Source organism: Diadema antillarum, unplaced genomic scaffold, assembly GCF_040938485.1.
Source record: "Diadema antillarum isolate AM-2024a unplaced genomic scaffold, OU_Dant_1.0 scf00000201, whole genome shotgun sequence".
Taxonomy (NCBI): domain Eukaryota; kingdom Metazoa; phylum Echinodermata; class Echinoidea; order Diadematoida; family Diadematidae; genus Diadema; species Diadema antillarum.
Window position 1 is genome coordinate 3,130,268 of NW_027271090.1, and position 26,647 is coordinate 3,156,914.

Here is a 26,647-nt window from a genome sequence, read left to right on the forward strand (position 1 = left end):
TATGCTCAGGCAGGGGTCTATGGGAAATGCATGTTGTAGCAAAATTAGCCCGTCCTCAGTGGGTTAATATTTTTGATTTCCATGGAGGCACTGTGATGGTGTGAGATCACAAATCTCTGTTTTCATGTGTCTTCCACTGTATGAAAGCTGCATATCACGTGATTTGTTAACGCATGGATGTAGATGTGATGGCAGAGAATTTACTGAAAGAGTGGATGGTTCTGCAGTATTCTCTCTTTCCCTCAAACTGCTCATTTATTGTAGAAAAAAAAAACTTAAACAAATAAGTTTTTATGATGAATGTGATTTGTCAGGCGAGGTGTATTAATGTTCAACTATATAAACTTGCTGTGTTGCTTTGTATTTTGTTTCACTCACCACTGTATTCATTGAATAGCTCAATGAGATGTTTTCTACCGAGAGCTGTTCAAAAATAGGGGGGAAAAAAACGTATAAAATATGGTCACAAAAGTTTTGAATGACTGCATTAAAGTGTAAGTTTAGGTACAAATTACAAAGACAAAGTGCATATTTGCAAACTTTATTGTACAGTGTTAGAGATTATGTGTGGCAGCCAACTTTGATGGGCCTTGAGCAGGGTGTAGCAGTCAATTCTGTTTGTTTTTTTTCTCAAAAGATTTATACAGAAATTGAGAACAGAGAAATGAAACACTCTAAGTTGCAGTGTTTCTTGATTCTGTCACTTCCTGAATTAGCTTATTACTTTAAGAAAAAAAGAAGTTATATCATAGATTACAAGTTTGTTTGTTGCTTTAATTTGTAGGATCAGATTACAGAAAAAAAAAGAATTATGTTTTCTTGATAGTCTGTCACATGCAGGTTCAATGCCCTTTCCTCATGACTAAATCCCAGTGTATTGTGTGATATCGCATTTGATACATTTCAATTCTGTGCAAAACTGTAGCACTGCTATTAGAGATGTTCTGCCCTAGTGCACCTGTACCATGTTTCTGAACAAGGTATGTCTTTCACTATTCCGACTGCATTTGTAGATTCCTAAGTTATTTTCAGCAACTGTCAGTGTCTTTCAGGTATTGATTTCTGCCCTATAGATGTCAGAGACAATCCATTGTATAGTTATAGTCTTTATAGATATATATGCAAACAAGGTGCATTGCACAAGTTGAATTATAGGCTGCTTGTATCAGTGATTTAAATTTCATGCATAGTATTCTTCAGAGGCAAGTGTCGGTAGATATATGTAAATAATTGTACTAAATATTTTTGTATCTTATCACCTTGATGTGACATTTTTGTGTGATACTGCGGAAGGCATGCTCGTCTCTGGTATTCATTAGAAGGCATCTTTGCTTCCAAGTAGAAACTTCTAACATACTTAGAATTGTTTGCAAAGTGTATCTTCACCCCAGGAATTACTTACCTGTGTTATATTGTATTGATGAATATTAGCCCCTCCAGTTATCACTGTGTACACTATTAATCGAAGGTATAAAAATTTGCAAGATTATTTGATAGCAATGTTGTTAAGACAAGATCTTGTATCTCAAAAACACCAAATGTTAGGAGAGCAAAAACATGTCAGCCCTATAGCACTGTAACAAATGATGAGCTTTCTTTTGACATGTCATAGTAAATTCTTTTTAGGTTTACAGGACAGCTGGGATTTGGACAAGACATTACTTAACTGATTATCTAACAATAAAATCTAAAACATTTGATTTTCACCAGATTCGTAGATGATACCATCGTTGACTGTTCTGCATAGTACATACCGGTAATCCAATGTTTACCAGCAATGGTAAATAAAAGTGATGATATCATGCACCCAAGCTTCATAGCTAGGTATGCTTTTGCAGCGTACAATCGTGTTGATGCTTCTGTAGGTTCTACATGTACTTCTTGATTTTCTACATGATATAGAGGAACTTTTGTCGGTATGAATTGTATTTGAATTGTTTGTTTTTAACAGTATTTCATTGTTGTGTTATCCAGTGCAAACCTTGTCTTTGAGATCTATGTGTGAATGAAATGTACTTCCTTCATTTTGAAAAGACTGAGTCAAAGTAAAGCTAATGTATTCCATTTTCTCAGGTGTGTTGTTTTATTCTTATGTATTTCCATTTTACATCCCTGTGATGTCAAGCATTGTGCAAGTAATGGACACAGCACAACCCCTATACTAAATAATTCATCATTTGCAGCTTAGGTGCAATGATAGTGCATTCTCTTGTACATGTACATAAAATATCTGTCCTATATCTTATTGTATCCATGTAATATAATACTTATTTGAATCTGGAAAATGCTGTTTTATAGCATGAGTCTCCCCACTTTGTTAACCCATATTGTGTTGGAAGGTCTTATGCCCAATGTTAAGTGTACAGTTCGACCTCGATTATCCTCCTTCTATTCGGAAATCTCTATAATCCGGACACATTCACGCAGTGAAGGACTTTTTTTTTTCATCCAAAAATTGAGAAAAAACAGTGACTTTACACTCAATTAAAATTTCTACAAAACTCACACAATTCACCTACAATATTCCTGACAGAACTAACATAAATTCACACCACATTATCATCCTAAAAGTAAGGGACTACAATTTTGCGCAGGCTAGCATAGATTACACCACCGTTGCGGGGTACGCTACCTGCCTAGCTGCCAGTGCACTGGGACGGCAGCTTGGACGGCAGCTATATACATTAACATTGTGTCTCCCATATCCGGCCAATTCACTTATCCGGATGAGCGCCGGTCCCGACATGGCCAGATAATTGAGGTCGAACTGTATTACGAAGCAGATGATGATTAACTGTCAAGTACCCAGGTCAGGATTTCTCCCCCTGGAAATTAAGCCTGTGGGAGAGAGGTGTTCTATTTATGTGTTCAATTGGAGGATACACACCTTTTCAGGACTAAAACGATGTGAAACTTTGCAAAAATATAATGATTGTTAAGGATTACAATATTTTCTCTAAAGAAGCAGAGACTTTGAATATATATCGTTGGGAGGCATCAGGTATGTTTGGCTGTAACTGTTGATCTTAAGTGAACATTCTAGGATCAGAAAAAAAAAAAAACAGTTCTCCAAATCATCATGCATACCAGTAATTACTTTATTTACACCTTCCTAATTATGTATATTTACACCTTCCTAATCGTGTATATTTGCCTCTAAATCTAAACAGGAACTATGTATGTCTATAATGGAAAGCATGTGATCTTCTTGAAGCGATATTTCTAGTTAGCTGCACCCAGAGTAAATGTAGAATCGTGATTTCTGAGGCAAATTTGCTTCTTTGATTTATCGTTCGATTGAAATCCACTGATAATTCAGTAGGTTTTCATGAAAATATACCAAAGATATAGGAAATAGATAAGATCTCCTGTACAATAGCTTGGACAAGTCTGCTTCCAATAGAAGCATAAGTTATAGCAGCCCCTAGATTTCCAGCTTTCAACTGTGTGTGTGTGTTTCTTTTCTCTCTCTTTTTTAAATTTATTAATTATTCATTTTTTGTATGACTGTTTTCTACCAAGCAGTAGAAATGAAAACATTTGCTAGGAAGTGGTAGCATTCCTGTGCAGGCAAATTGCTTTTCCTGTAGCTTATAGGTAAATGAATCCAATTCCTGTAGTGATGCATGTAAAGTCTGGAAATGAAAGAATGTGTGATGTATCCACATCTAGTTCTGACAACCTACACTATTTTGAGAAATCATGAGGACTTGTAATTGAGGCTACAACCTTACTGAATGATGGATTGTGCATGTATTGCTGCTGTCTAGAGTGAGTGTATTTTTGTGTCTGTATTTTGATGAACTGGTATGTTGTGGTTGTATACATATCGATGTTTATTTTTCAGTCTTCGTTTGTTCATGACCTCCCTTGAGCAATGGACTCCTGTGACCCATGAAAGATTATTAAACCAAGTATTTCTTTCTGTACGTATCACAGTCTATGAAATGAGTCGTTCTTCCTGCATACATAATGTACCTTGTTGATCATGATTATATGTAAATTGATAATAAGCTACAAGAAATAAACATAATGTATGTACACACACACTCATTTTTTCATATTATATATATATATATATATATATATATATATATATATATATATATATATATATATATATATATATATATATATAAGAATCAAGAAATAAACCGGTAATGCATTTTTTTTTTGCCAATAAAAAATGAGTTTATTTGACTCGAATTTTCGGTGGCCTCCACCTTCTTCAGGAGTCTCGACAATGACGGTACCAAAACACAATTTGAACATGTAGAGCGCGCAATGTTGGCAACGACTACCTTTTTCAAAGCTGATGGGGATGTTGCACGCTTTCTTGTTGCTAAGGTAATGATGATGATTTGGAGCTGAGATCGGTGTAAAGTCTTGAAGAAATGGGGCTCTCTGTATTGGTAAAATTCAGGAGTAAAAACGACTACTTGTGTATTTTGTTTGAATCTTAAATTCACTCACTCTTTTAGTGTCAGGTGGTAAGTAAATCTGAGGAATCCTCTCTATACACTGTCAATACATCAGTTTTTAGGCAAGCTGACATTAGAAAAAGCTAACACACGCAACCGTTATGTACACGAATTTAATGAAAATTGCATTTCAATGACACCAAGGTGGAGTTTGATGACAAGAAAAGAAAAAAAAAACGTTTGCAGTGATAATTATTACTATTCTATGCTGGAATTTTCTATTTCTTGACGTACAAAAAAAAAATGGAATTAAAACAACCTGGATGTCAAACAGGGGAAAAAAACGTACTACTCGGTACATGGATTTCGTCTTCATTACTTTATGCCATAATATTTTAAAACTAGACGGATGCTGTTAGTATCACACACCACCGTTTTACTCCGAGTCGCTCACTTAACACTCCACGCATTCCTATTCTCTCTAGGTAAAGACTTCATGTGCTGGGGAATTTAACGCATTATTGTTTCAAGCTTACATAACCAGTAGTATAAATTAATCAAATGGAATTAAATGTGAATAATATTCCGTCTTTCAAGCAACGTAGCCCACACGCACAAACACAGGATACACACACACGCAGAGAGGGATGGGGGCGGGGAGAGGGTGGACAATCACTAAACTTTATGGGCAAGAGTTTATGTGGTTAGTACATGCAGATCACCATAATGATCGTTTGAAAAATGATACGAGTATGTGTTTTTTATATCATATTCTTTATCGCTAGTCAACATTTCACAAGAACTCATCAAAATCACAACCAGTAATTTGCTTGTACACAATATCAAGGATAATGGCAGTTTGTCGTGGTGGTCCTAAGAGAGCTTACCGAGTGTGATACCACTGAAAAAAAAAAGAAACAATCGAGGCATGCGGGAGTAATCTAAACCAAAGTCTTACCCTATTATCACTTTTGAATCAATGTTGAACGACAATTTACAACTATGACAGCGAGACGATTTGTGAAAGTTGGTGACATCTGAAATCAAACATTTTTGCTGATTCATGAACAAAACAACGAGGGTGGGTAGCAAAAAAAAAAAAAAAAATATATATATATATATATATATATATACATATATATATATTCTGGCGCGCTGGGACCCACCAGAGTCCAGTAAACGGGAGAAATGAGAGTCCTACTCTATACGGAGCAATGAATATTTCTAACTTGCAGATTACAGAGTCACCTTGCCAACACATTGTTATTTTCTAACTCACACAGCGCATAACAATACCTCGTGACACGGAGTAAAGCTTCTTGACCACTCTTATTCTTCCGCGGCGAAGCATGTCATCCCTACACGTCTAGGTACTTGATCTTCTGGAGACTCAAATACGTGGGCTCTATATACTCAAACAAACAAACACACAAAATAGTTCGCATAGTTGCTCTCCCTACTTTACTGCATTGACTGGTAAATTGTTTATTTTGACAAAATGACTTCGGCCAAATAGTCATCGGCACAACAACACCCAGCCTGTGACTATAGTTATTACCGCTGCGCGATCTGCACTTCCAACAAGGTAATGGTATGGAAACCCAAATGTCTGTTGAAATTAATGACAGTGCTAAAAGTCTATTCATAAAGGTATAGCTCATTTAAGCTGACAGCAACATTTCCCATTGGAAACTAGGCGACCATCTTTACAACCATCACAGCAAACACGCCTCTGATAACGACCTATATTACTATCGTTTGTGAGCCGAAAATAAATTCACTGCCCATATTATATTCTGACTTATCACGCATATATAGTTATTCAATGAATTAAAGATCGCCCACTCCTTTTCAAACTAACAGCACTGGCACCGCAGACTTTGAGCGAACAGCTTGCCGTGCTCGTTTGAACTAACGAAAGTAAATATTGTAGATTCATCAATCATATACAGCAGAACGAGGGCATCACTTCACCTCAGCACAATCACAAAAGGACCGACATAAAAATGTACTAACCGAACTTTACGAACTTGACGCTGCCCCGTTAAACGGGCTTTCTGCTGTTATGTCTCTGCAAATCTAAATGGTGACTGCATAAGTATTATTCATTATGTCTATCTACGATATTAGTGGCTTTGTGCGCATATAAGGCGTTTTTACTGTTTTAGCTGCTTGAAGCTGCGCAGGATGTACGAGTGCATCCAGTTTATTTATCGTTTTAATGTAACATCAGGATAACGGTTGTATACATGGTACATTTTTTATTTGTTTGTTTAATCTGGATGAAATATATGTGAAAGTTTTTGTGACCTCCACTTCTTATCAATGCAGGGATAATCGTAAGCCTATTGTAAAATCTGAATTCGAAAAGCAGCAACATTAATATTCCACACACTGAACGCTCAAACGATGATAAAATGCGTGCAAAAACAAAAATAACTCCGCTGGTTTTGTTTTGTTTTCACACGAATAGGAGGAGCGCACATTTAGACAAGGTGGAGATATCTTATGACATGGAATGCCATCTCAAAAAGGCACGATAACAGATGAGTTTTACTGCAGGGCCATCTTATTCACGACCCTCATCACCACAAACAATCAAATTGCATACGAACTGATATAAATTGTATTATAATTTAAAAGGGTCTCCAAAGGAACAAATCGTGACGATGGGGGCGTAGCTTCACTCAAGAGGATCCCCTCTAGTAATTAATGTTGGGTGGAGGACTTAAAACATAGAGACATATTCTTGCAAAGAAAGAGAATCCTACTCGATTCTCTCGACTCGATTCCAGCTTCCTGTCGAAGGTAGCGAAGGCGGGAGAACAGATGTCATCCCGCAGTCACGGTAGTGTAGATATACCACGGCAGTACATGTACACAATATTATGACATTATTTCCAAGCAGCATATGCAGCTATGAAGATGATAGTAATGTATGAGAATGTTGTCAAGTTCTGTGCTTTTACGGCTGGAAATAATACCATCAAAAATAAAATGTTCGAAGCGTAATGTAATCATCACTAGCTTTTCCTAGTTGTGTCGTCGTTGAGGGACGTCACCGCTTAGGTGGAGCGTTTCTTGAAGCAGTTCCACCGCTCCGCCGACTCTGCGTGTCTTGCTTCTGGCGACCTTTCCGCCGGTCACCCTTAGCTGACGATGGGGAACCGGCACGATCGCCTTTCCTTCGTCCCTTTCCTCCTCCTCCCTTGGATGGCTTGGGGTTCAAACGAGCTTGAAAAGAATTGAGGACAAAGAAAGCGTTTTGTGTAAAACTCACTCTTCAAAACACGGAATGTGAGAGAATCTGATGGCGAAAATCTAAACGAGACAGACTGCGGAAGTGTGCGTAAGGGGAGTGACATTACTTCGAATTTTATAAAGGTATACACAGTGTATCAAAAAAAGCTGCTGAAAACTGCTTATCCAATAGTGGCGAGCCAATTGAGTACAATGAAGTCAAAAGGGTCCTGAGCTTTCGATCCTAGCAGAATCTTCGTCAGAGAGAATATGGTTTCAAAATCACTTCGCCTCTGACGAAGATTCTGCTAGGATCGAAAGCTCAGGCCCCTCAAAATCATTTTGCCTCTGACGAAGATTCTGCTAGGATCGAAAGCTCAGGCCCCTTTTGACTCTAAAGGTATACACACACACACGCGCACACACACACAAACACACATTATCGTTCGGCGGCCCTGCTCTGCATGCACTATTGTTGCTATATTAGTACAAAGTCGGACAACCCTTAGGTAACCCTGATGCAAAGCATTAATTCTGGTTGTTTGAAAAAAAAAATTTGTCATAAAGGTATGCATGTAAATCAAATGCATGCTTATTCGGCGGCTCATCATCGACGACGATAGCTAAATCTTCGACTAATTATAAGAATTGGTAACTTTCGAGTCCGTCTATGTGGCTAAAACTCCCCGGGGCTTAAACTACGAGCCAATCTTCGAAGTTTAAAACTTCCAATCAATCTAGATTACTAACGTCGTAATGAACCTATCTAAACTGGTCAGTTCACATCATCTTGATGAAGTTCAAACCAAAGAATTCATCTTGTTATGTTTTGCGAAAGTAAGCAGACAGCTACTCCAAGAACGCTAACAACTGTTTGTCTGGGGATGACGAACATTCTAAAGAGCCGAAGAACGGTATAACAGTATACGCTCTCTTAAAGACGGCTGCTGTCCTAGCATTGCGTAAAACTAATCTGAAGACCCCATAGTGGATTACTTACACAAGAAGTCCTTGTCGTTGTCCATTCCGTGGAGAAGGGGAATATACGTCACGCGGTCGTCATCGCCTTCTTCTGTTTCACCTACCAGAATAGATATAAACGTTTCAGTTATCATTTATCCTACCTCTGTAGTTAGATAGGCTACCAGTACTGTTGACAATACACTAACGTCGCCCATGCGGATAATCGGCATAAGTCTTTTTGCAAACCTTCACTGTTATCAATTATGACCATCATCTGACATCACCATCACTATCGACATCCTTATCATAATGATCGTCATCTTGTTGCAGTCTCAGCTGTCACCAACACTCAATTCATCAAAGGCTACACGGCTACAGACAAATTTTGCGAATCTCCACTGTTAATGATTTGCGGCTGAATATGTATTCATGATCGTTATTTATTTATTCATTAATCTATCTATTAATGTATCTATATATCTATTTGTTGATTTATCTATCTGTGTATCTATCTATCAATCTATATATCTGAGTGTTCTTGCTTTCCTTAACCTCATCGTTGCTAAATTGCCACCAAAATTCAATTCATTCAATTCGGTCTTTATTGTTCCTCATCACAAGTCCGAAGACTGACAGAGTGAGCTTACAGCGTAAAATTTGACATGAATATGAGAATCAAGAAGTGAAATTCATGACAGCATTAAAAAAATTGTTAAACACATACACTGTAAAACAAGTTTAAATACCATTAAAAATCTCATTAAAAATTGACACCTATATATAAATGAGACTAGAAGAAAAACAAAACAAAGGAAAGATAAGTGTGTACAGAGAGAGAGAAAAAAAAAGAGAAAAGCAGAGAGAAAAAAAACACAAGGAAGAGGGTTTCAGAGAGAGAAAGATGAAAGAAAGAAGGAAGAAACTGTCTTTACAATAATGGAATGTCAAGGATGCAAACATACAGTCGTGTCGATTTCACTCAAAATAAGAGATTACTTAGCAGAGGCTCGTCTCAGGCGTCCGCGAGAGGCTAGTAAGACAACGACTACAATCATCACATCTTGGTGCAACTTGGATGTGGACAGAAGATCCAAGTGTCATGACGTCATGTCATGTTTGCCTTCGACGAAAATTTTACCACCGAGTTTGTCTAACTTTATGGTATTTATCGAAATGACCTTGTACCAGGAAGGTCATTTCACCGGAAGTCAAAAGAGGAGAGGCATACTCACGTTCTACTCGGACCAAGATGAACGATCCCCTGTCCGCCAGGAAGTTCTTGCCGTAGTCGTCGAGATGGCCGGGTAAGTTGGCGATGGAACCGTGCTCGTCGGACAGGTCGATGACATCTAGGATGTACCCAAAGAACATCAAATGAGACAATCAAGTCTAACTGCAATACGCATACGCAATGAATAAGGAGAAGTGAATTAACTTTGTTCTGCTGGTCTTTCTTGGTTCTCTTTGTTTCGTTCCTCTTTTGGGTATAGAGAATAATATTGCGTGCCTTTCCAGCAATAGGTTGCCATCCTATATGTGTGTATGTGTGTGTCTGGTGTGTGTGTGTGTGTGGGGGGGGGGGTGAGTGTGTGTGTGTGTGTGGGTGTGGGTGTGTGTGTGTGTGTGTGTGTGTGTGTGTGGGTGAGTGTGTGTGTGTGTGTGTGTGTGTGTGTGTGTGTGTGTGTGTATGTGTGTGTGCTTGTGTGTAGGAGTGTATGTGTTTTTGATGTGTTTGACACTGTCAGTGACAAAACAAAATCATTCTTTCTGGAACACGTAAATATAACCAGGGAAACGTAAGAAGAAGCTTCATCATTGCCCTTTTTATTTCATATATAGGATAGAAACAGATGAGGCCCTCTAAGTAAGTAGATTAATAACACATTCGGAAACGTAAAATCATCGATGGTGTAAGGCCAAGTGTCTTGCGATCATGGTTACGAGTACTGTACATGAACACGTTGTTTAAATGCCCGATCTTACAACTTCTAATCTACCCCTTTGATTCGTTCCTTTACTAGTATTCTGCGTTGATGAAGGAGCATTCCTTTGTTATAATTTCACTGCGTCAAATTCTGCAGAGGCATTCAATTACTTCCTAATTTTCTTCTGACGCATGCATACGCTCACTGTCCAGTATTACTCAATCTCTTTCCATTGTCTTTCCCTGTAGGCATTAGCCATAGTACTGGACTATTCTTAGAATCACGATGCATGAAAGCTCAGCACCGTCACCCCTTTGTCTAACCATTGACCCGATCGTCTGTAATCGATTGTATGGCGGATTCTGAGTCACTCGGATGCGCAGTTGCCATGGCTATATACGTACCATCATCGTCGCAGTTGCACCGTTCCCGTATATTGTCCAGAAGAATCACGTTTCGACAGTTTGGGTTGAATAATTCACTCCGGTCATCTGGAGAGGTTTGAAGTAAAAGGGAATTAGACGGTACATTTCATTTATTTAACATTACGACCCCCCCCCCGTATAATTATTACCGCACGTATAATGGCAATGCTTTACCCCTATGCAGTTCGTTGAGACTACTTTGTTGTCAATAGCTAATAATTCCCATACTATATTTTAGTTTTATTTTCTATGAATACACAACAGTCCAGGAAAAGCAAATCAGTAGTACAGTATCATTCTAGAGTTGATTCATTTTAGAATTGTAAAATCAACTTGCTTATTGTCTTCAAGGACAATCTGTTTACATTGCATGTTGTAGCTGACAGACTTATAATTACTGATATCTTGTTTGTCAATTTGTATTACTCAAGAGAAAGCATGCTTTAATATGAACTGTTGTTCGTTATCATCTTCGTTTCTAATACACTTTCTGCAAGACAGGAGCAAAAGCAAAGTGAAGATTAAGATAAACAAATGTTACCGTCCAAAATTTAAGGAAAACACTACATTATGATACAGTTAAGATATAAAATGCGATTCACATAGGCCAACATCATTTTAAAATTATTCATGATATAGGTCTGTAGCGAGCAACTGAAATCTAATGACTGTTAAAAGATTGCTTTGTCAGATTCCATCACAGAAACTGCTCACTTCAGTTCCGACTTATCGACCGCTTGTTGGAAACATACTCGTGGAGCACGCATCACGTTCCAATATATACGCAAGGTTGTCACGAGTGGTTGATATCGATCACAATCGTATTCATTGTCGTCTGTTCTGCGTATATGCGAAAAGTGTGACGAACCTAAAGCTCGATTGCACGCAGGGAAAAGTTTCATTGCCCACTGCCACTCTTCGTTTCTTATCACTATGATTAAAAATTCTATGTCGAAATTGGCTGTAACTTTAAATGCACTTTTCATGATGTCGCAAGAAAACAAAAGCAGGCATTACAGGTGCATACAAACACGAAAACAGAACATTTACCAGATTTTCCATTATCTATATGCTTTAACGTAGTCCGTTTGATAAAGTCACATTGCTGTTTTTAAACAATATATTGCTTAGTTTCAAGGTAAAGCTATCAAAAAAATTCTTGTCTTTGGCTTATGTTGTGAAACTGAAGTAGTTCAACTGCTGTTGATTTGCAACATCATGGACTTCTTATACCTTTTTTCGTCGCAAAAGAAAAGGAGTTGTATCCCCGTGTTAATGAGCGGCATAATAATCTTCCACGTCACACCTCCAAAGCGTATTCTGTCTTTGTGCATCGCTCGATGTGTCCAATCAAAAGGCTCAGGGACAAAGAAAAAATCGATGCTATCTCGATTTTCGTGACTGTACGAAGCTTGGATGTTTGCTAAGTAAGTGAGGCTTTCATAATCAAGGTGCTAAAGGCGAACAATCAAAACTCTGTAGCTACGAACGGCCTGAATTTTTCCCCTGATGTTCACTCATATAATTGAAATGGATCAATATCATTAACCCCTCAAACATCGATACATCAATAGAAGAAGGACATAGCAAACATTCTTAAAAGCGCCATGTGTGCACAGCACACCTTCTAGAGGCGTTGATTGTATCGGCACCCCGGGGGAAGTAATGTTCCGTACTTGGGTTTAGAGAGTAGGTCGTGTTTGACAACAGTTTTTACACGCACATGCTGCACGTGGAACATCACTACTCTATAATACGTCTAAGAGCTGAAGCGTCCCTGTCGAATCTTAGGTTATATCCATTCATGTGGCACTTGCAATTGTGTCAGTTTAACGAGAGTTAAAATTAACGCAAATTACGAAACCCCATCATCACAAGTATTACTTTGACAGGACCAGAATTGTTAGGCTAGACTTTATTTTCCTTTAAATATTGCATCAAATGTCGAAGTCAATCTAACAACGCAGAATCACTCACTAGGATGCGGGGTTGGGGGATTGGGACACCATTAATCCTATTGCCTGATTGATCAATGGGGTAGACTAAAATCTCTTTGGCCTTGCTTTTAAGTCACGCCACATTTAATGCGAGACTCTAACGATAGTGACACTTTTGTGAGGAAAGCTTCACTCTACACTCATTGTCCCCAAACCTTCTTATATCTCTGGGCGCTACCTGAAAACATTCTTCATTGTTTCCATTGTCCAATCTCATACTGCTCAGCCAACATGCCTGCGGCCTTTGAAAACTTGGAGGCTTTCATCTCATTTAGTATCTCTCTTCTTTGGACAAACATCACGGACCTACAAAGGACATCTGGCCGACTGGAGTGGAGGTGTAAACACCCCTTTGCTTTGTGCGCGCACGACTTCAGTCCACCCTACAATGTATTTTGCAGATTGGCCGAAACTCTTTCAATAACGCTCTTTGGACGTCGGCTGGCTACATGGTTATTAGAAAGGCTACAACGACTCAAAATTTGATGTTCTATACAAATGCATCCCAACACGAGTTGAAGTTGTGTAAGCACTAGAATGACACGATGGTTCTATCGAACTATCAAAAGCAAAATCATGGAAGGTGGTCGTAAAGTGAACTAGTGAGACTGCTATGGAACAACTCGGCAATGAACTTGCATGCTGATGATAGTAAACGCCGTATTTGAAGTCAATGCATTTTTTTTTTTTTTGGGGGGGGGGGGTGTTGGGTAGATGCTGCCTGGTGAGAGTTGGGGCCATTTATCCGTCAGGAATAGCGAACATTCAAGTTTTTACAACAACATTACAGCAGAATTAATTTCCTTTACTTACTCTTTAAGTGAAGTGAATAATTAAGACTCCTATTACTAGTTATCAACTTTGAACCAATTCTCCAACCCTCGGGAAATTAAGTGGAACAAGTTTAGTCAAATGAATGAGTAAAGCAGCGAACAAAAACGGACCTCTGTAAATGCCTGTTATGACGCTACAGCACACGGACAAAAATTAAATTTACCACTTCTGGCATTCGGGTGCACCTGCTCGGCGATGCTCTTTCAATATCAGCGCGAGTGTACGATATGAAACTGATTATAGTCTGCTGAATGCCAACATTCAGAGCGGTCTGATCAAAAGCGGTAGATTTGAAAGGAACAGTCGATCACTAACACAAAATATTATGATGTGAGATCATGGAAATCCAGAAGAGTTAGCTCGTATAAAATGAGATTCTTAACTGATGTACAACGGCCTGGGACGTACAGCAGCAACAGATTCTAATATGCTCAACGACATCAGAACTCGACGACCTTTCTATACAATCTAAGCGTACACCTACTTTCATCTTCTAAAGGATCATAAAATAGTTTTCATTTAACATAAACAGAATCAGTAATGTGTAGGTTGTTGCTATGATAATCCAAGCTTTTGCCAGGAGTACATGCATATATGGCGGTAAAAATTAAGAGCTCGCTTATCAAGTTGAACACCCAAAATCATAAATGCAATATCAGTTGCATACATGAATGGCGGACATGCCGAATATAATATAGCCCCTTGAGCAAGATTTATGTTCAATTTACTTCACTGCAAATATGAAGAAAGAAACATTTATTGAACGCTGGTAGGTGACATTACAATGAATGTCTACTGACAAAAATTCCTTGGTGCGACCTATGGTTATTACTGACGAGCATGGTTGTGGCGTGACGTAACCATAGCAACGACCGGCTCGACACCTGGAACAGAGTTTAAAATAGGAGATCTTATCAATTATGCACGATTTGTTGCAACGGCTACAATGCTAATTATTCCACCACACATGAAGATGAAAACGAACTAGGAGTTAGTCTGTGGTCAATAATATATTGCTTTTAAATGAGCTTTTTGTAAGGGTCTTCTTCGATCTGTTGTTTGAGACCATTGCCATTCTTTTATTTTGGACCGTCTGTATCGATTGTGGTATCTATATATTTCTACAAGTAAATCAAGTAAAACTGCAGCCTCGCCACTTCTTAAATGCCACCTCTACAGCTACTACTAATACTATACTACTGGATACTATTACTACTACTACTACTACTACTAGTAGTAGTAGCAGTAGTCCTTCTACTACTACTACTATACTACTACTACTCCTTCTACTACTACTACTACTACTACTACTACTACTACTACTCCTCCTCCTCCTACTACTACTACTACTACTTCTACTATTGGGGGACTACTATACTACTACTAATACTACTACTACTACTACTACTACTGTTGGGGGACTACTATACTACTACTACTACTACTACTACTACTACTACTACTACTACTACTACTACTACGGAAGTATAGGTGGTAGTAGTAGTAGTACTACTACTACTACTATGCCACCTACTACCTACTACTACTACCTACTACTATATCTACCTCTACTACTCATAATGATTATGATAATAAAATAACAATTAACTGTCTAATTATGATTCACTATCCACTATAATGAAAATTATAGCAAATATCATCTTGAGAAATTATAATCCGTCAATTCCATTTCGTATGCTGCTCTAGGCCCAGAGAAAAATTATCTAGCAAGTGCACAGCTCAGAAAAGTTAGACGGGGGGGGGGGGGGCGGGGAGCATATAATTCCATGTAAGACTGAATAATTCCAGGCCAATCTCACTAGATTGAACAGATAACAATCATTACTGGGGAAAACCTCAAGTCAAAAGACACGGCACTTTATTTTATAGACGAGTAAAGGTGTTTTCCCACACAGCGCATACCGTCACATATAATGAAAATAGAACTCTGTATATAATATAGACGATTTTTGGTTCACTACCAAATTATTCATGAATTTAATACATTACACTATCATCAAATAAGTTATAATATTGTCACCACGCACGGCGTAGCGCCCCGAGATGTGACATGCAGCGGACATGACAAAAACCTCTTAAACATGAGGTCTCGGGTTCGAATCCCGCTTTGATGGATACATTATCGGACATGATGTTTCACCCTATTTCAGCATCTCTCATGGTTAAAACGTCTAATTGGGTACCCAGCAATGCTGGGAATGAGTGATGATAATGGTAGCCCCCTCCCCTTTTCCCTGCTTCTGATCAATGCCGGTATTGGACAACCTTGACCATTTATTATAGCTACTATGATAGTCGCGGTCACACTGGCAAAACTTCTCGACGTTAAATTTCGAGAAGTTCTGCCGGTGTGACCGCGGCTTAGAATTATTGTCATCTTACACTGGGTTGTCCATTTGGTGGAGGACGTACGATAGCAGGAGTCTGAAAGACAGTTTGTGCAATCATCGCTTCGGATCACGGGTCGCGCATTCCTAGACGTACTCAATCTAAAACACGTCTTTCAATTCATTATGTCTTAACAAGAGGTTCATTTTTTTATCCCGCATTTCTTTAAAAAAGAAACTGAGCTAGTTGTATGCTCTATTCAGATACAGATTCAGATACAAGTATCTTCAAAGCAGAGGAGACTAATTTTACATTCTATTCATGGATGCGGTCGAAATTTAGACAGGGAATATAATTTCAGAGCAAAGATTTCGAAGTGAAATGAGATAATCTAAATCACAGTCATCCTTATTCTCCCAATTCATGATTGAGTAATTTGTGTTGCGGTATGTAGTTGGTATGAATGTGCTTAGAATATTCGTATGTTTAAACCTCATTATTGCTGGACATCTTGTGAATGTAACCATAATGGTATATATCATACACAGTGGTGTCCTTCGTCTAATACTCAACATTCCATTATGGAAGCATATTACGCCTATACACATAGCTTTGTCTATGAGCGTCTATAAAGGTTTGTTGTATCAAGTACCACTCATCGCTGCTCGTTGCAAATTAAGTGTATTAGTCAGATTGATTATCAACATCAGACTAATTCACGCTTTCGCCATGGTAACATACACGCTACTATACGCTTCGCTTATTGATGTGAATCAAATTGTACAGTATTGAATCGCTGCTATATGCTATATGCGCGCTCGGAAGCTCGGTAGCTGTGTTAATTTTCTCCCTCAAGAAACAAACAAACAAAAAAACCTATAATACTTAAGAAAAACAAAACCAGAAGTAAAACAAAATATAAAAAGCTACGGCGGGCTTAATGAACATATGAACATATTCGCCCGTATAGGTTAGTCATACAAAGAAACATCATCTAGTATGAAAGACATCAAAATAAGGTGGAGTGACTAAAAGTGGGCGAACAACGTATGGGACTCTGAGGGGGCAGGAGAGAATACTGAAAAAGGTTGTAATGTCAGGTCAGGAAAACTTTTTGAACGCAGCCAATATGTAGTGTAAATCGACAGGGCAATAACTCAAGAACTCTCTTCAGTAAGTGGATCGGTGGATGATCTGTTCAGTGATTGAAAGATAAGTGTGTGAAGTGGTTGAAATGAAACATTACGCATTTGAACGTCGATATCTATATGCAGATACAGTAGATATCAAATGTGATCATCGATTTTATTATCCTCTCGCGAACACTCCACGCACTTGGTGTGTTATTATAGAAATTGAATAAACGCGGCACTTAGCAACCTTGCACGCTGTGTTGTATTGTACGCCATTCCGGTAGACACACTACCTTTGGTGTGCGTGTGTGTGTGCACTCATGTTTTGTGCGCAAACAATTCGGCGTATTGACTCCGCAAGCATACAACATACAAACAGTCACGGTAATACAGGTTTTGCTTTTCTCGAAATTAGTTCGGGAAAGCGATAATGCAAGAATAATCAAATAGGCACCTACCTCCGAAACGAACGGTGATGAACATGCTTTCGTCTCTTTCTGCTTTTCGCAGTTGAATCTCAAAATTCCAGTACCAGGGATCTCCTCTGAAACCCACGACGGAGAAGCCGCGACTTCAGCAGCCGAATCAAAATATACTACGCTCTGCTCGCACCACTGAATAGAATGAAGTGCGATCGAAGGCCCCGGTGTGGTGGTGCTTTCACCGTCGGAACACCCCCAGGGCACGACCTTTTGAACCGACGCAGACAAATCGAAGGCACTCTGAATACAAATCCCATCGATGTGACAGCAACTGAAAAGAGTGAAGTACTTGAGGCATCTTGATGAAGTCTGTCAATAGCAAATTGCTCGCTTCAGAATCACGATGAGGTAACGTTCATTCTCTAACTACTCGTACCTTGCGTGAATTAATTCCGATCTGTGCGCAGTTTTCGCGTTACATTGTCACAAAATCCCCTTTGATAGAAGATAGGGCGCGGCCGGGTGAAAAAAGAAGAAGATAGAAATCGTATAAGAGCTCGAAAACAATGGCGAAGGGAGATGGGAGGGGGAATCAGTTAGAGCCACCGTGCGACCCCTGATTCCAAAGAGAGCAGCCAAACAGTTTTTAAGGGTATAGATGCTTGACGCCAACAATTACTTTGTTCACCTTTTGGTGTATTTAGAAATGTGAAGATTCACAATAGTTTTTGCAGAAGAATGACGCATGTCATTAAAGTGTACTACAGGCAAGAAAGAAAGAAATCTAACTATTCTTACAACCCTCAGCCTCGTAATTTTACTTTTCATTGTTCTTCATTCTAAACGAATTCCTGCATTGTTTTAGTTATGTAGTTTGAAATTGATTTTGTATCCTTATATTCGTATAATTCTATCCATATATTCGAATGATTCTAGCTCTATATTCTCTCACTTTCTTACACTGTTGACACTATTGCTACATTAAATATTGCGAACACATGTGCCCGAATACAATCATGTAGGCCCTATAAATGCACATTCGAGTGTGCGTGTTTTATGCATTAGGTGTATTACAGAATATCGACTGTTTTTGTATAGCAAATATAGATCATTCATTTTACTTGTGATTGTTTGAATTTGTACAACGTGACATTCAGTGTTTTCATGAATAGTGTACGGTCTATATAGAATATTGCTTCCAAGCTATCATTTTTAAATCATTTTATGTTATGAAATAAACAACATTAAATATTCTACATACGCAAATGATTTATACATCTGTGCGCGTTTGTGTGTTTATGAATGTATATGTGTATGAGTGTGAGTAGCTATAAATAGGCGTGTGTAGGTTGAAAGCCTATCCGTACAGCACTTCCGAAGTGGCGCACTTAAAAAAATATACTGGCGCCTTTTGTTATTCTTTTTGATGGTCAGAGTGTTGTATCAACTGTCGCATTTTTTTTTCTTTATCGTTATACTCTAGAGTAAGTTGCATTATGTGTAAATCAAAATAATTAATAACTTTGTATGGAAATGAAAAGAAATAAATTGAACTGAAACGAATTCAAACTTTGTGAATTATGTCTTCAATGAGAAACTTGGTATAAAGCTGTAGGAACAATATATATATATATATATATATATATATATATATATATATATATATGATATCACTGTATTTGCTTTGGCAGGTAATGCTATGTAGTTACCTTATGATATTGATTTAACTTTAATGGTTAGTGTTTGCACACCCTATATTTTTTTTTTCTTGGTGTCATCGAAAAATAAAAATAATTTAGCTGGTAACTTTTATCGCAACTTTTTACAGAAATGCCGTGTAATGCATCTGCTATAGAACTGCCCAAAACTTGGAGATGTCTTGCCAAAACGTAACTGAATGTGATATTTTTATATTCAGTTAAATGCCACATTCGTTAACTTTTCGTCACAGAATATGTTTCCTTCTTCTCATTATCACTACCCTTCAGGATAAGAGTAACGAGAAGCAAACTTCTGTTGAGATGTATGTTTAAAAGATGATAAACAATATAACTGAAGTTTGAAAATTGAAACATGAAAGTTTGACACTGTAATCTTGAAGATTCTAAACTTTGGAAAATTCTTTTCGCATTATCTAAAATTCCCTAGATGCAGCTGAATAAGGATGATACTGATAATATAGGTGAATAAATATCGATGGAACAAATTCTACGCTATCAACCAACCAAACTACACACATACATACATACACACACACACACACTCACACACACAAACACACACACTATTTTTTTTTTAAAAACCAACACGGAAATATAAAACCACGACAGAACCGACGACTCTCCGAGAGGTCCGCCCGAGATTCTTCCATGGAAAGGGAGGGGGGGGGGGGTCAATATTGACTCTTGACTGTCCTAGATCAGCCAGAGAGCCCCCCCCCCTACATACACACACACACACACGCACATACAGTGTGCATTGTTTTTCGTGATATAATTATGCGTACATACATTTGTATATTTTGTATCATATAATATATGATACAAAATGTATGTACGGATAAAACAAAAAGGTATAACATACTAAATATACACAAAGTATATGTCAATTCATACTGCTAAACAATTGAAAGAAATATGTCATGGAGTATACTATATGATATCAAAGTATGTTATACCTTTGTTTGATGGCAATAAAGTATATTTGAATTGAATTGAAATGAAATTGACAGACAAACACAATTTGAATTTTCGACATTTCACAAGTGATAGGCCGGTCACAGTTTCTATGTTTTTATTGTGATGTCACACAAAATGACAAGAGTGATGATAAAAGTACTTTGACTTTATACACAAATTATTGCTGAAGTCTTGAGCTTTATATGCAGTTCTATTCGTAACACGCTTTATGTATACTTACACACGTCATATTTAGAAAAGCGTAGAAAACTTCCTTTTGGCTGTACGTAAAAACAAGAACATAATATAAGACACTTGATATTTTTCTACCTCGAATAAGTTTGACTACAAATCAATTAACCATCCACCCTCCCCCCTCCCATTTTTCTAGATGAATTGAAGTGATGGTTGCGTATCTTGTCTTGCTGTGAAGCTCTTGAAATACATGTGCGTTGTGCCTGTTGTACATACATTTCGCTGTGTCAGCATTCTTTTACCTGTATTTGATTGGTAAACTGCAGCTATTTTTGGATTTGGCATAACATATGATAAATGGTGATGATAAATAATGATTAATAAGGTCTTCTTTATCAAGGGTAGCACATTTCCACGAAGCAATTAGCATACCAAAGTGTTAACTATCCAGTTGGACTACGGTAAAGTTTTGTTTTGACTGACTGTAAATAACGAAGGTCACCGTTGAACTACCCATGTGTCTGATCAAGCAATACTACAAACCACCGAAGCCATGTCATGTTAATGGGATGGGATAGTTTTGGTTGAAATTGGGCTTCTTTTGGTGAGATAATGACAAATTTGATACGTATAAAATATGAGAGAGCATACAAATCTAAGAGGAAATAAAGTTTATTTAATGAAAATCGGCTTTGAAATGCCTGAGATAATTATCCAAAACAAGGTGGTCCTAATAAAGGCTATAGGTGGGACCCTCCTTTTATTAGAACCACAACTAAAACTACCATCCTTTTAAACGAACGCCATGACTAAATCCACACCTCAGTATAGCTTAGACAAAACTATGAAACATTTTATATCTTTCATGTTTTGCGATCGTCACAGACGTCTCTAGAGATCTGATGATGGTTAACACCATTTTATTTTGCCCTCATTAGATCATTAAGAAATACACTAAAGTGCATGACACGATGTAAACAATTAACCATTTGTGTGCTAGGGACAGTGTGTACAACGCTATGGGATTTTCTGTGCCAATCAGCATCCAATCAAACCAAAAGTTCAACACATAAAGTAAACACATTATTAGTTTATGAATTTTAATCACTATATACTTTTGATCAAAACAGAAGATGGCATGCTGCCACCGAAATTAAATTAGCGAAAGTAACGAAACACGCAGAGCCATAAACGGGAACATCTCCACACTTTCCGCTTCGTCGCCATAACGTAAAGAAGCGTGATCTCCATCCAACATTCATTAGTTTTGGGCCAAATTTTTGGTGTCGAGAAATGTTAGCATATCATCAGCGTCGGCATCCTTTTCATATATAAAATGTCAGTTTCAAAATGTTAATAGTTATATTGAAACGGTGGTCCCTTTAAAAGTACTACACCATGTGGGACATCTCTCAGTGAATGGGTATTCCCTCTGAGTCCTCGAAACCTTTCACCTGTCGGTCGTTTTCATCTGAATAGCTTCCGCTCGCCCGTTAGAGGGCGGACTCGTCAATTCGGTCGGAAGCGCTTCTTCGCCTGACGCCGCTTGTGCCGTCGACGCCGTCGCCGTTGACGACGGAGAGTTCGTTTCTATCGGTTTCCATGTTGTTGTAGCACCCTGTCTCGACGGCGAGTTTGTCCTTGAGGATTTCGCCCCACCCGAATGCTCTCCGTCGTCGCTATCAGCGATGTAGCCGCCGTTTCTCAGCCCTGGAGCACAAGAGTGCACATCGTGCGATGTAATTTTTAGAGCAACATCAGATGTACTCGCTTCTGTCTTTGCTCTATGCCCGAGATAAACATGTTTCGTATCTTCAGTGTTTCCATCGTGAGTTAACGTGTAGACCGAAGCTTCGCCCTCATTGTCCAAATGAGCACAACCATTCCTGCAGGAGCATCCACAGAATAAACCCATACACCGTAACCCGCAGACGTTCCCTCCTGCTTCATTCATCGTCTGTGGCGCGCTCCCCTCTTTCTTCAGTTTGGCTTCGAGCTGCAAAGGGCATGTTAGAAACAATTATGACAATGAAATTAATATAAGCTTATGAAATGAGGAGAATAAATTACTGTTAACTTGTGAGTATAGAACTATCGGCTCTGATTAAAAAAAAAGTCGCAAACAAAGTGAAATCACCGTTCAAGTTAAAGTGAGTGAAAGAAGAGTTTGCTGGTGGGCTGTTTTTTGTTTTGTTTTGTTTGTTTGTTTTTTACTACGAAACAATGCACAGCTGACCTTTCGAATTGTTATTACCGGTATTTTGTTTCAGAATGACAAAGCATGCGGTCACAATGCTGAATACAAATAAATTGAATTCTTCCAGTCTGGATATAATCGTATAGTAATGCGTTCATTTTTGTATTATTATTTATGAAATTATATCAAAATTATTCGTATGTATATAGTAATTTACATGAATAGCAGGAGGGAAGTACTACTCCACAACACAGCATAATGAAAACACACTATACAATTTAACGTAGGTACAGATGCGTGTCCAAACCAAAAAGGTTATCATTAATCGTTGTTGATAATGAATGGTAAAGTAACTAATAATCAGAAATCGTTACCACTTTAATCTTTTCCTTGAGGTTTTGAATAACTTCTGCCTGGTTTTGAGAGGCTCTTTCACTACCCAAAGTCCCTCCGATGTTCACCAGTGATGATACACCACGACCACCGGGTTTCTTCCCCGTGGCATTTTCTCCAGCAGGATCTTTGTAGACGGAAATCATCTAGAAAATAAAACAAAATACTAGTAGTCTTACTAATTTCCGATTCAATCTACTTACATGTTAAATACTAATCACAGTGATCATGTCCATCTCATACATCTGTGGATCATATTAAATGCCAACATAGGAACATGAATAACATAATATGTTAACACTTTTTTTTTCAATTCAGTATCAAAGATGTTGACATTATTGACTCACATAATCACAGTTATAAAGATAAAAAGGTTTCAAGAACAGCGGTACCAAGCAATTTTTGGAGTCCTCATTGACTAATTTTGTAGAGACTATTTCATGCAAGTTATACGGGTTGTGTGGTGGTTTTGAAAATATAGACAGAAATGATGTCCATATTAATATTACAGTCCAATGAAAATACAACAGTGAAAACATGTTGTTGTTGTTCATGGGAAAAACTGCGGCCCTATTGAATATGATTTGCCTCAGTCATTAGTTATATCAAATGACACGATATTACAAACAGATCAAACGAAAATACTATTTAAATTTATGATAATGTTGATATAGATCTTCAAGGGGAAGCTCATGATTTATTGTCTTCATGGAATAATGATTGCCTCCATGAAAGCATATGTCTTTGATTTGAGTATACACGATGAAAATTACCTGTGCTCTCATCTTCTGGATCATTGGAGGCGATGTAGGCCTATATACATTAATACTACAGATGTTATCAGCCCTTCAGATTAAGAAAGTGAGCTATTGGCTATATGGGTACTGTAGCTTGCGGGTGAAGTGTTTTAATGTCAACACAAGGGCATGAATACCACGAATAACTAGGAAATGTCATCCGTTAATAATGAAGAAAAAGTAGTCGATCTACACTCTTACCTTGGGAACGAAGACGACGAGGAGGGTGATGGTCGTACAGAAAATAACGATGAGGGAGAGAAAGATGAAGAGCGAGGCGCGGTCGTCGATGAGCGCGAAGCTGACCCCGACCCCGATGCAGGAGAGAATGACCACGTTGTAGACGCATATACCTATCAGCTTACTGTCGTTTAGGGCTGGGATAGTTACCTGTTTGGAGATAACGGCGATAACATAGACTAAGACTTTAGTTTAAAGGGAAGTTTCATGCTCCAATCAGCTAACTGTAGTTTAAGGTTTGGATAGTCACCTATAGATGGCAGCGATAATACAGACTAAAAATGTATATCTTAAAGGGGAAGTTTCTCAAAATACACAGGTGAATTGAGTGAATGCAAAGATATTACTGGATACCAGTGAAGTTTGAGGAATATCGGACGGTCCGTTCAATAGTTATGAATATTTCAAGTTTCATTGTCTGTAGTGCTGGATAAGAAGACTACTTCAGTTCATGACGTCAATGCGAAACAATGATGTAAAACAATATGTAGAAAATTACAAAAATGGCATTCTTTATGAAAAGAACAAATTCCTTTGTCTTGCTACTGACACAATGTTACGGGTATAATATTTTTTCCTGCTTTCTGAAAGAGGTATTTCAATTGAGCTTTCATTATGGTTTGTGTTGGTTTCCCGTTTTGTGCGTTTTCCGTTCTGTGTCTGAGTGCCTGTAATTCAGATATTGGTACGAATTACACACGTCTTTGGGACAAAAAAAAACTGCTTGCTGTGGTTCCTTCCGTAACTGTTCTGAGTTGGATAGAATCGATGTTGTACCTTATTCACTGAAAGGAATTTTATAGCTCAGCAGAAAGTGCGAGGGAAAAGATAACCGAGAAATCAGAGAGAAGAAATCAAACATAAGTCAGGTATATATCGGCCAATCAGAATTAAGAATCCAGAGACTTATGTCTGACTTTCTGACTTATACTTGATTTCAACTATTCTTGCAAATGGGCCCAGAAATGATAGAAAGATTGTTCAAAAATTCTTGCAGTGCAGATCGTGCGCATAGACTTGGAGTAGAGTCGACCTAAGACTCTCACATCACCCCCACCTTTCTCGTCTCCCACGCCAGGAATGTCCCGAACACCAAGAGCAGCCCCTTGTAGCAGTAGATAGCTATCATCCAGTAGTTTATGTAGTCCGAGCTGCAGTATTCGATGTAGGGTTGGATGTCAGACAAATGGTCGTGAGGATCCACCTGGCATAAAAAAACAAAAGTAAATAACAATATTTTCTGAATCAATGACTGTATCTCATCGTATACTCGTATACAGCTGTACCAGATTTCGGTCTGTACAAGCAGGCCAAGCCATAACACATCTTCATAAGATATATATATATATATATATATATATATATATATATATATATATATAATTACTATATAGTTATCAACGTCGATCAGAACTGCCACGTGTAAATTTGCAGAAGCATGCAGCTAGGAGGATAATTATTTGGAGGAACACATCGGAGTGATTACACCTTTAGAATATCAGATAAGTAGGATATACCAAAAGCAGGGATGAAGGGTATATGGTATACAATGTATATTGTTTGGGACTTGGGGTGGTGGTGGTTTTGTCGTTGTTGTTGTTGTTGTTGTTGTTAGGGGAAAGGGTATAGGATCCAAGGACTCGCTGGGCCACCTGTTTCCATGGATATACGGGGTCATCCCACAAGAACGACACCCACGAGTCATACAGCCCACGAGTTCGACATTGAAAAGAGGTCCTTGAGTCATACAGCTCACGAGTCATACAGCCCATGAGTTCGACACTTGATAGGTAAAAACAGCCCACGAGTTCAACAGATACAACACAGGGCTGAATGTGTTGGTCTCATGTAGGCCTTGTTAGCTTAGTGTCGAACTACTGGGCTGTATGACTCGTGAGATGTACAACTCATGGGCTGTAAGACTCGTAAGCTCTATGACTCGTGGGGTGTACGACTCGTGGGTGTCGGTCTCGCGACTTGCACCCGGCAATACAAGGGAGTTCTTCCATCTTTACCCCTGATCCTCTACTAAAAAAAATAAAAAAATAAAAAAATTACCACAGAGTAGAGCATCTTTTGATTGAGAACCATTGGGTCTAAGATCTGCCAGGAGAGAAGAATACCGAAGTCGATGATGACGAGAACGAATACCATGAGGTAGAGGTGCTCGTCACGGACGATCTGGGAGACCGAAGGATGAATGGAAATCATTATAGTCACAATAAGTACAGAAAAGAAACGTTACTGTTTCAACCCAGCATAAATTCCATCTGGGAAAGTATCTTTTATTCATTTGGGTTTTTTTTTTTCAGGATTCGAGATGGTGGATTTTTATGTCATATTGAGTTCATTTAATATGTGCAGCATGTTTTATACTTGAAATTTCCAGACAAAAAAAGGGGGAAGAAAAATTGAAAAAAGTTACAAGCTGAATTTTC

At 38.3% G+C, this 26,647-nt stretch overlaps 2 protein-coding genes across 2 annotated transcripts in view; both read right to left on the reverse strand.

Annotated features, from left to right (window-relative positions):
* Positions 1-7,474: 7,474 nt before the first annotated feature.
* LOC139723868 (uncharacterized) lies at positions 7,475-17,916 on the reverse strand. The gene is made up of 5 exons (XM_071635074.1): positions 17,746-17,916; positions 10,954-11,040; positions 9,857-9,973; positions 8,662-8,742; positions 7,475-7,655 (listed from the first exon to the last, which is right to left on the reverse strand). Exons 1-5 carry the CDS (start codon positions 17,768-17,770, stop codon positions 7,480-7,482), a joined length of 486 nt encoding a protein of 161 aa, XP_071491175.1. The 5' UTR covers positions 17,771-17,916; the 3' UTR covers positions 7,475-7,479.
* Positions 17,917-22,032: 4,116 nt separating this feature from the next.
* The window catches only part of LOC139723837 (gamma-aminobutyric acid type B receptor subunit 2-like), a 43,669-nt gene continuing 39,054 nt past the window's right edge, over positions 22,033-26,647 (reverse strand). The window contains exons 15-19 of the mRNA XM_071635043.1: positions 26,268-26,390; positions 25,267-25,413; positions 24,171-24,359; positions 23,154-23,318; positions 22,033-22,578 (exon numbers count right to left, since the gene is read on the reverse strand). Of these exons, the coding sequence (XP_071491144.1) occupies positions 22,033-22,578; positions 23,154-23,318; positions 24,171-24,359; positions 25,267-25,413; positions 26,268-26,390 (1,170 nt within the window). The remainder of the gene's footprint in view (positions 22,579-23,153; positions 23,319-24,170; positions 24,360-25,266; positions 25,414-26,267; positions 26,391-26,647) is intronic.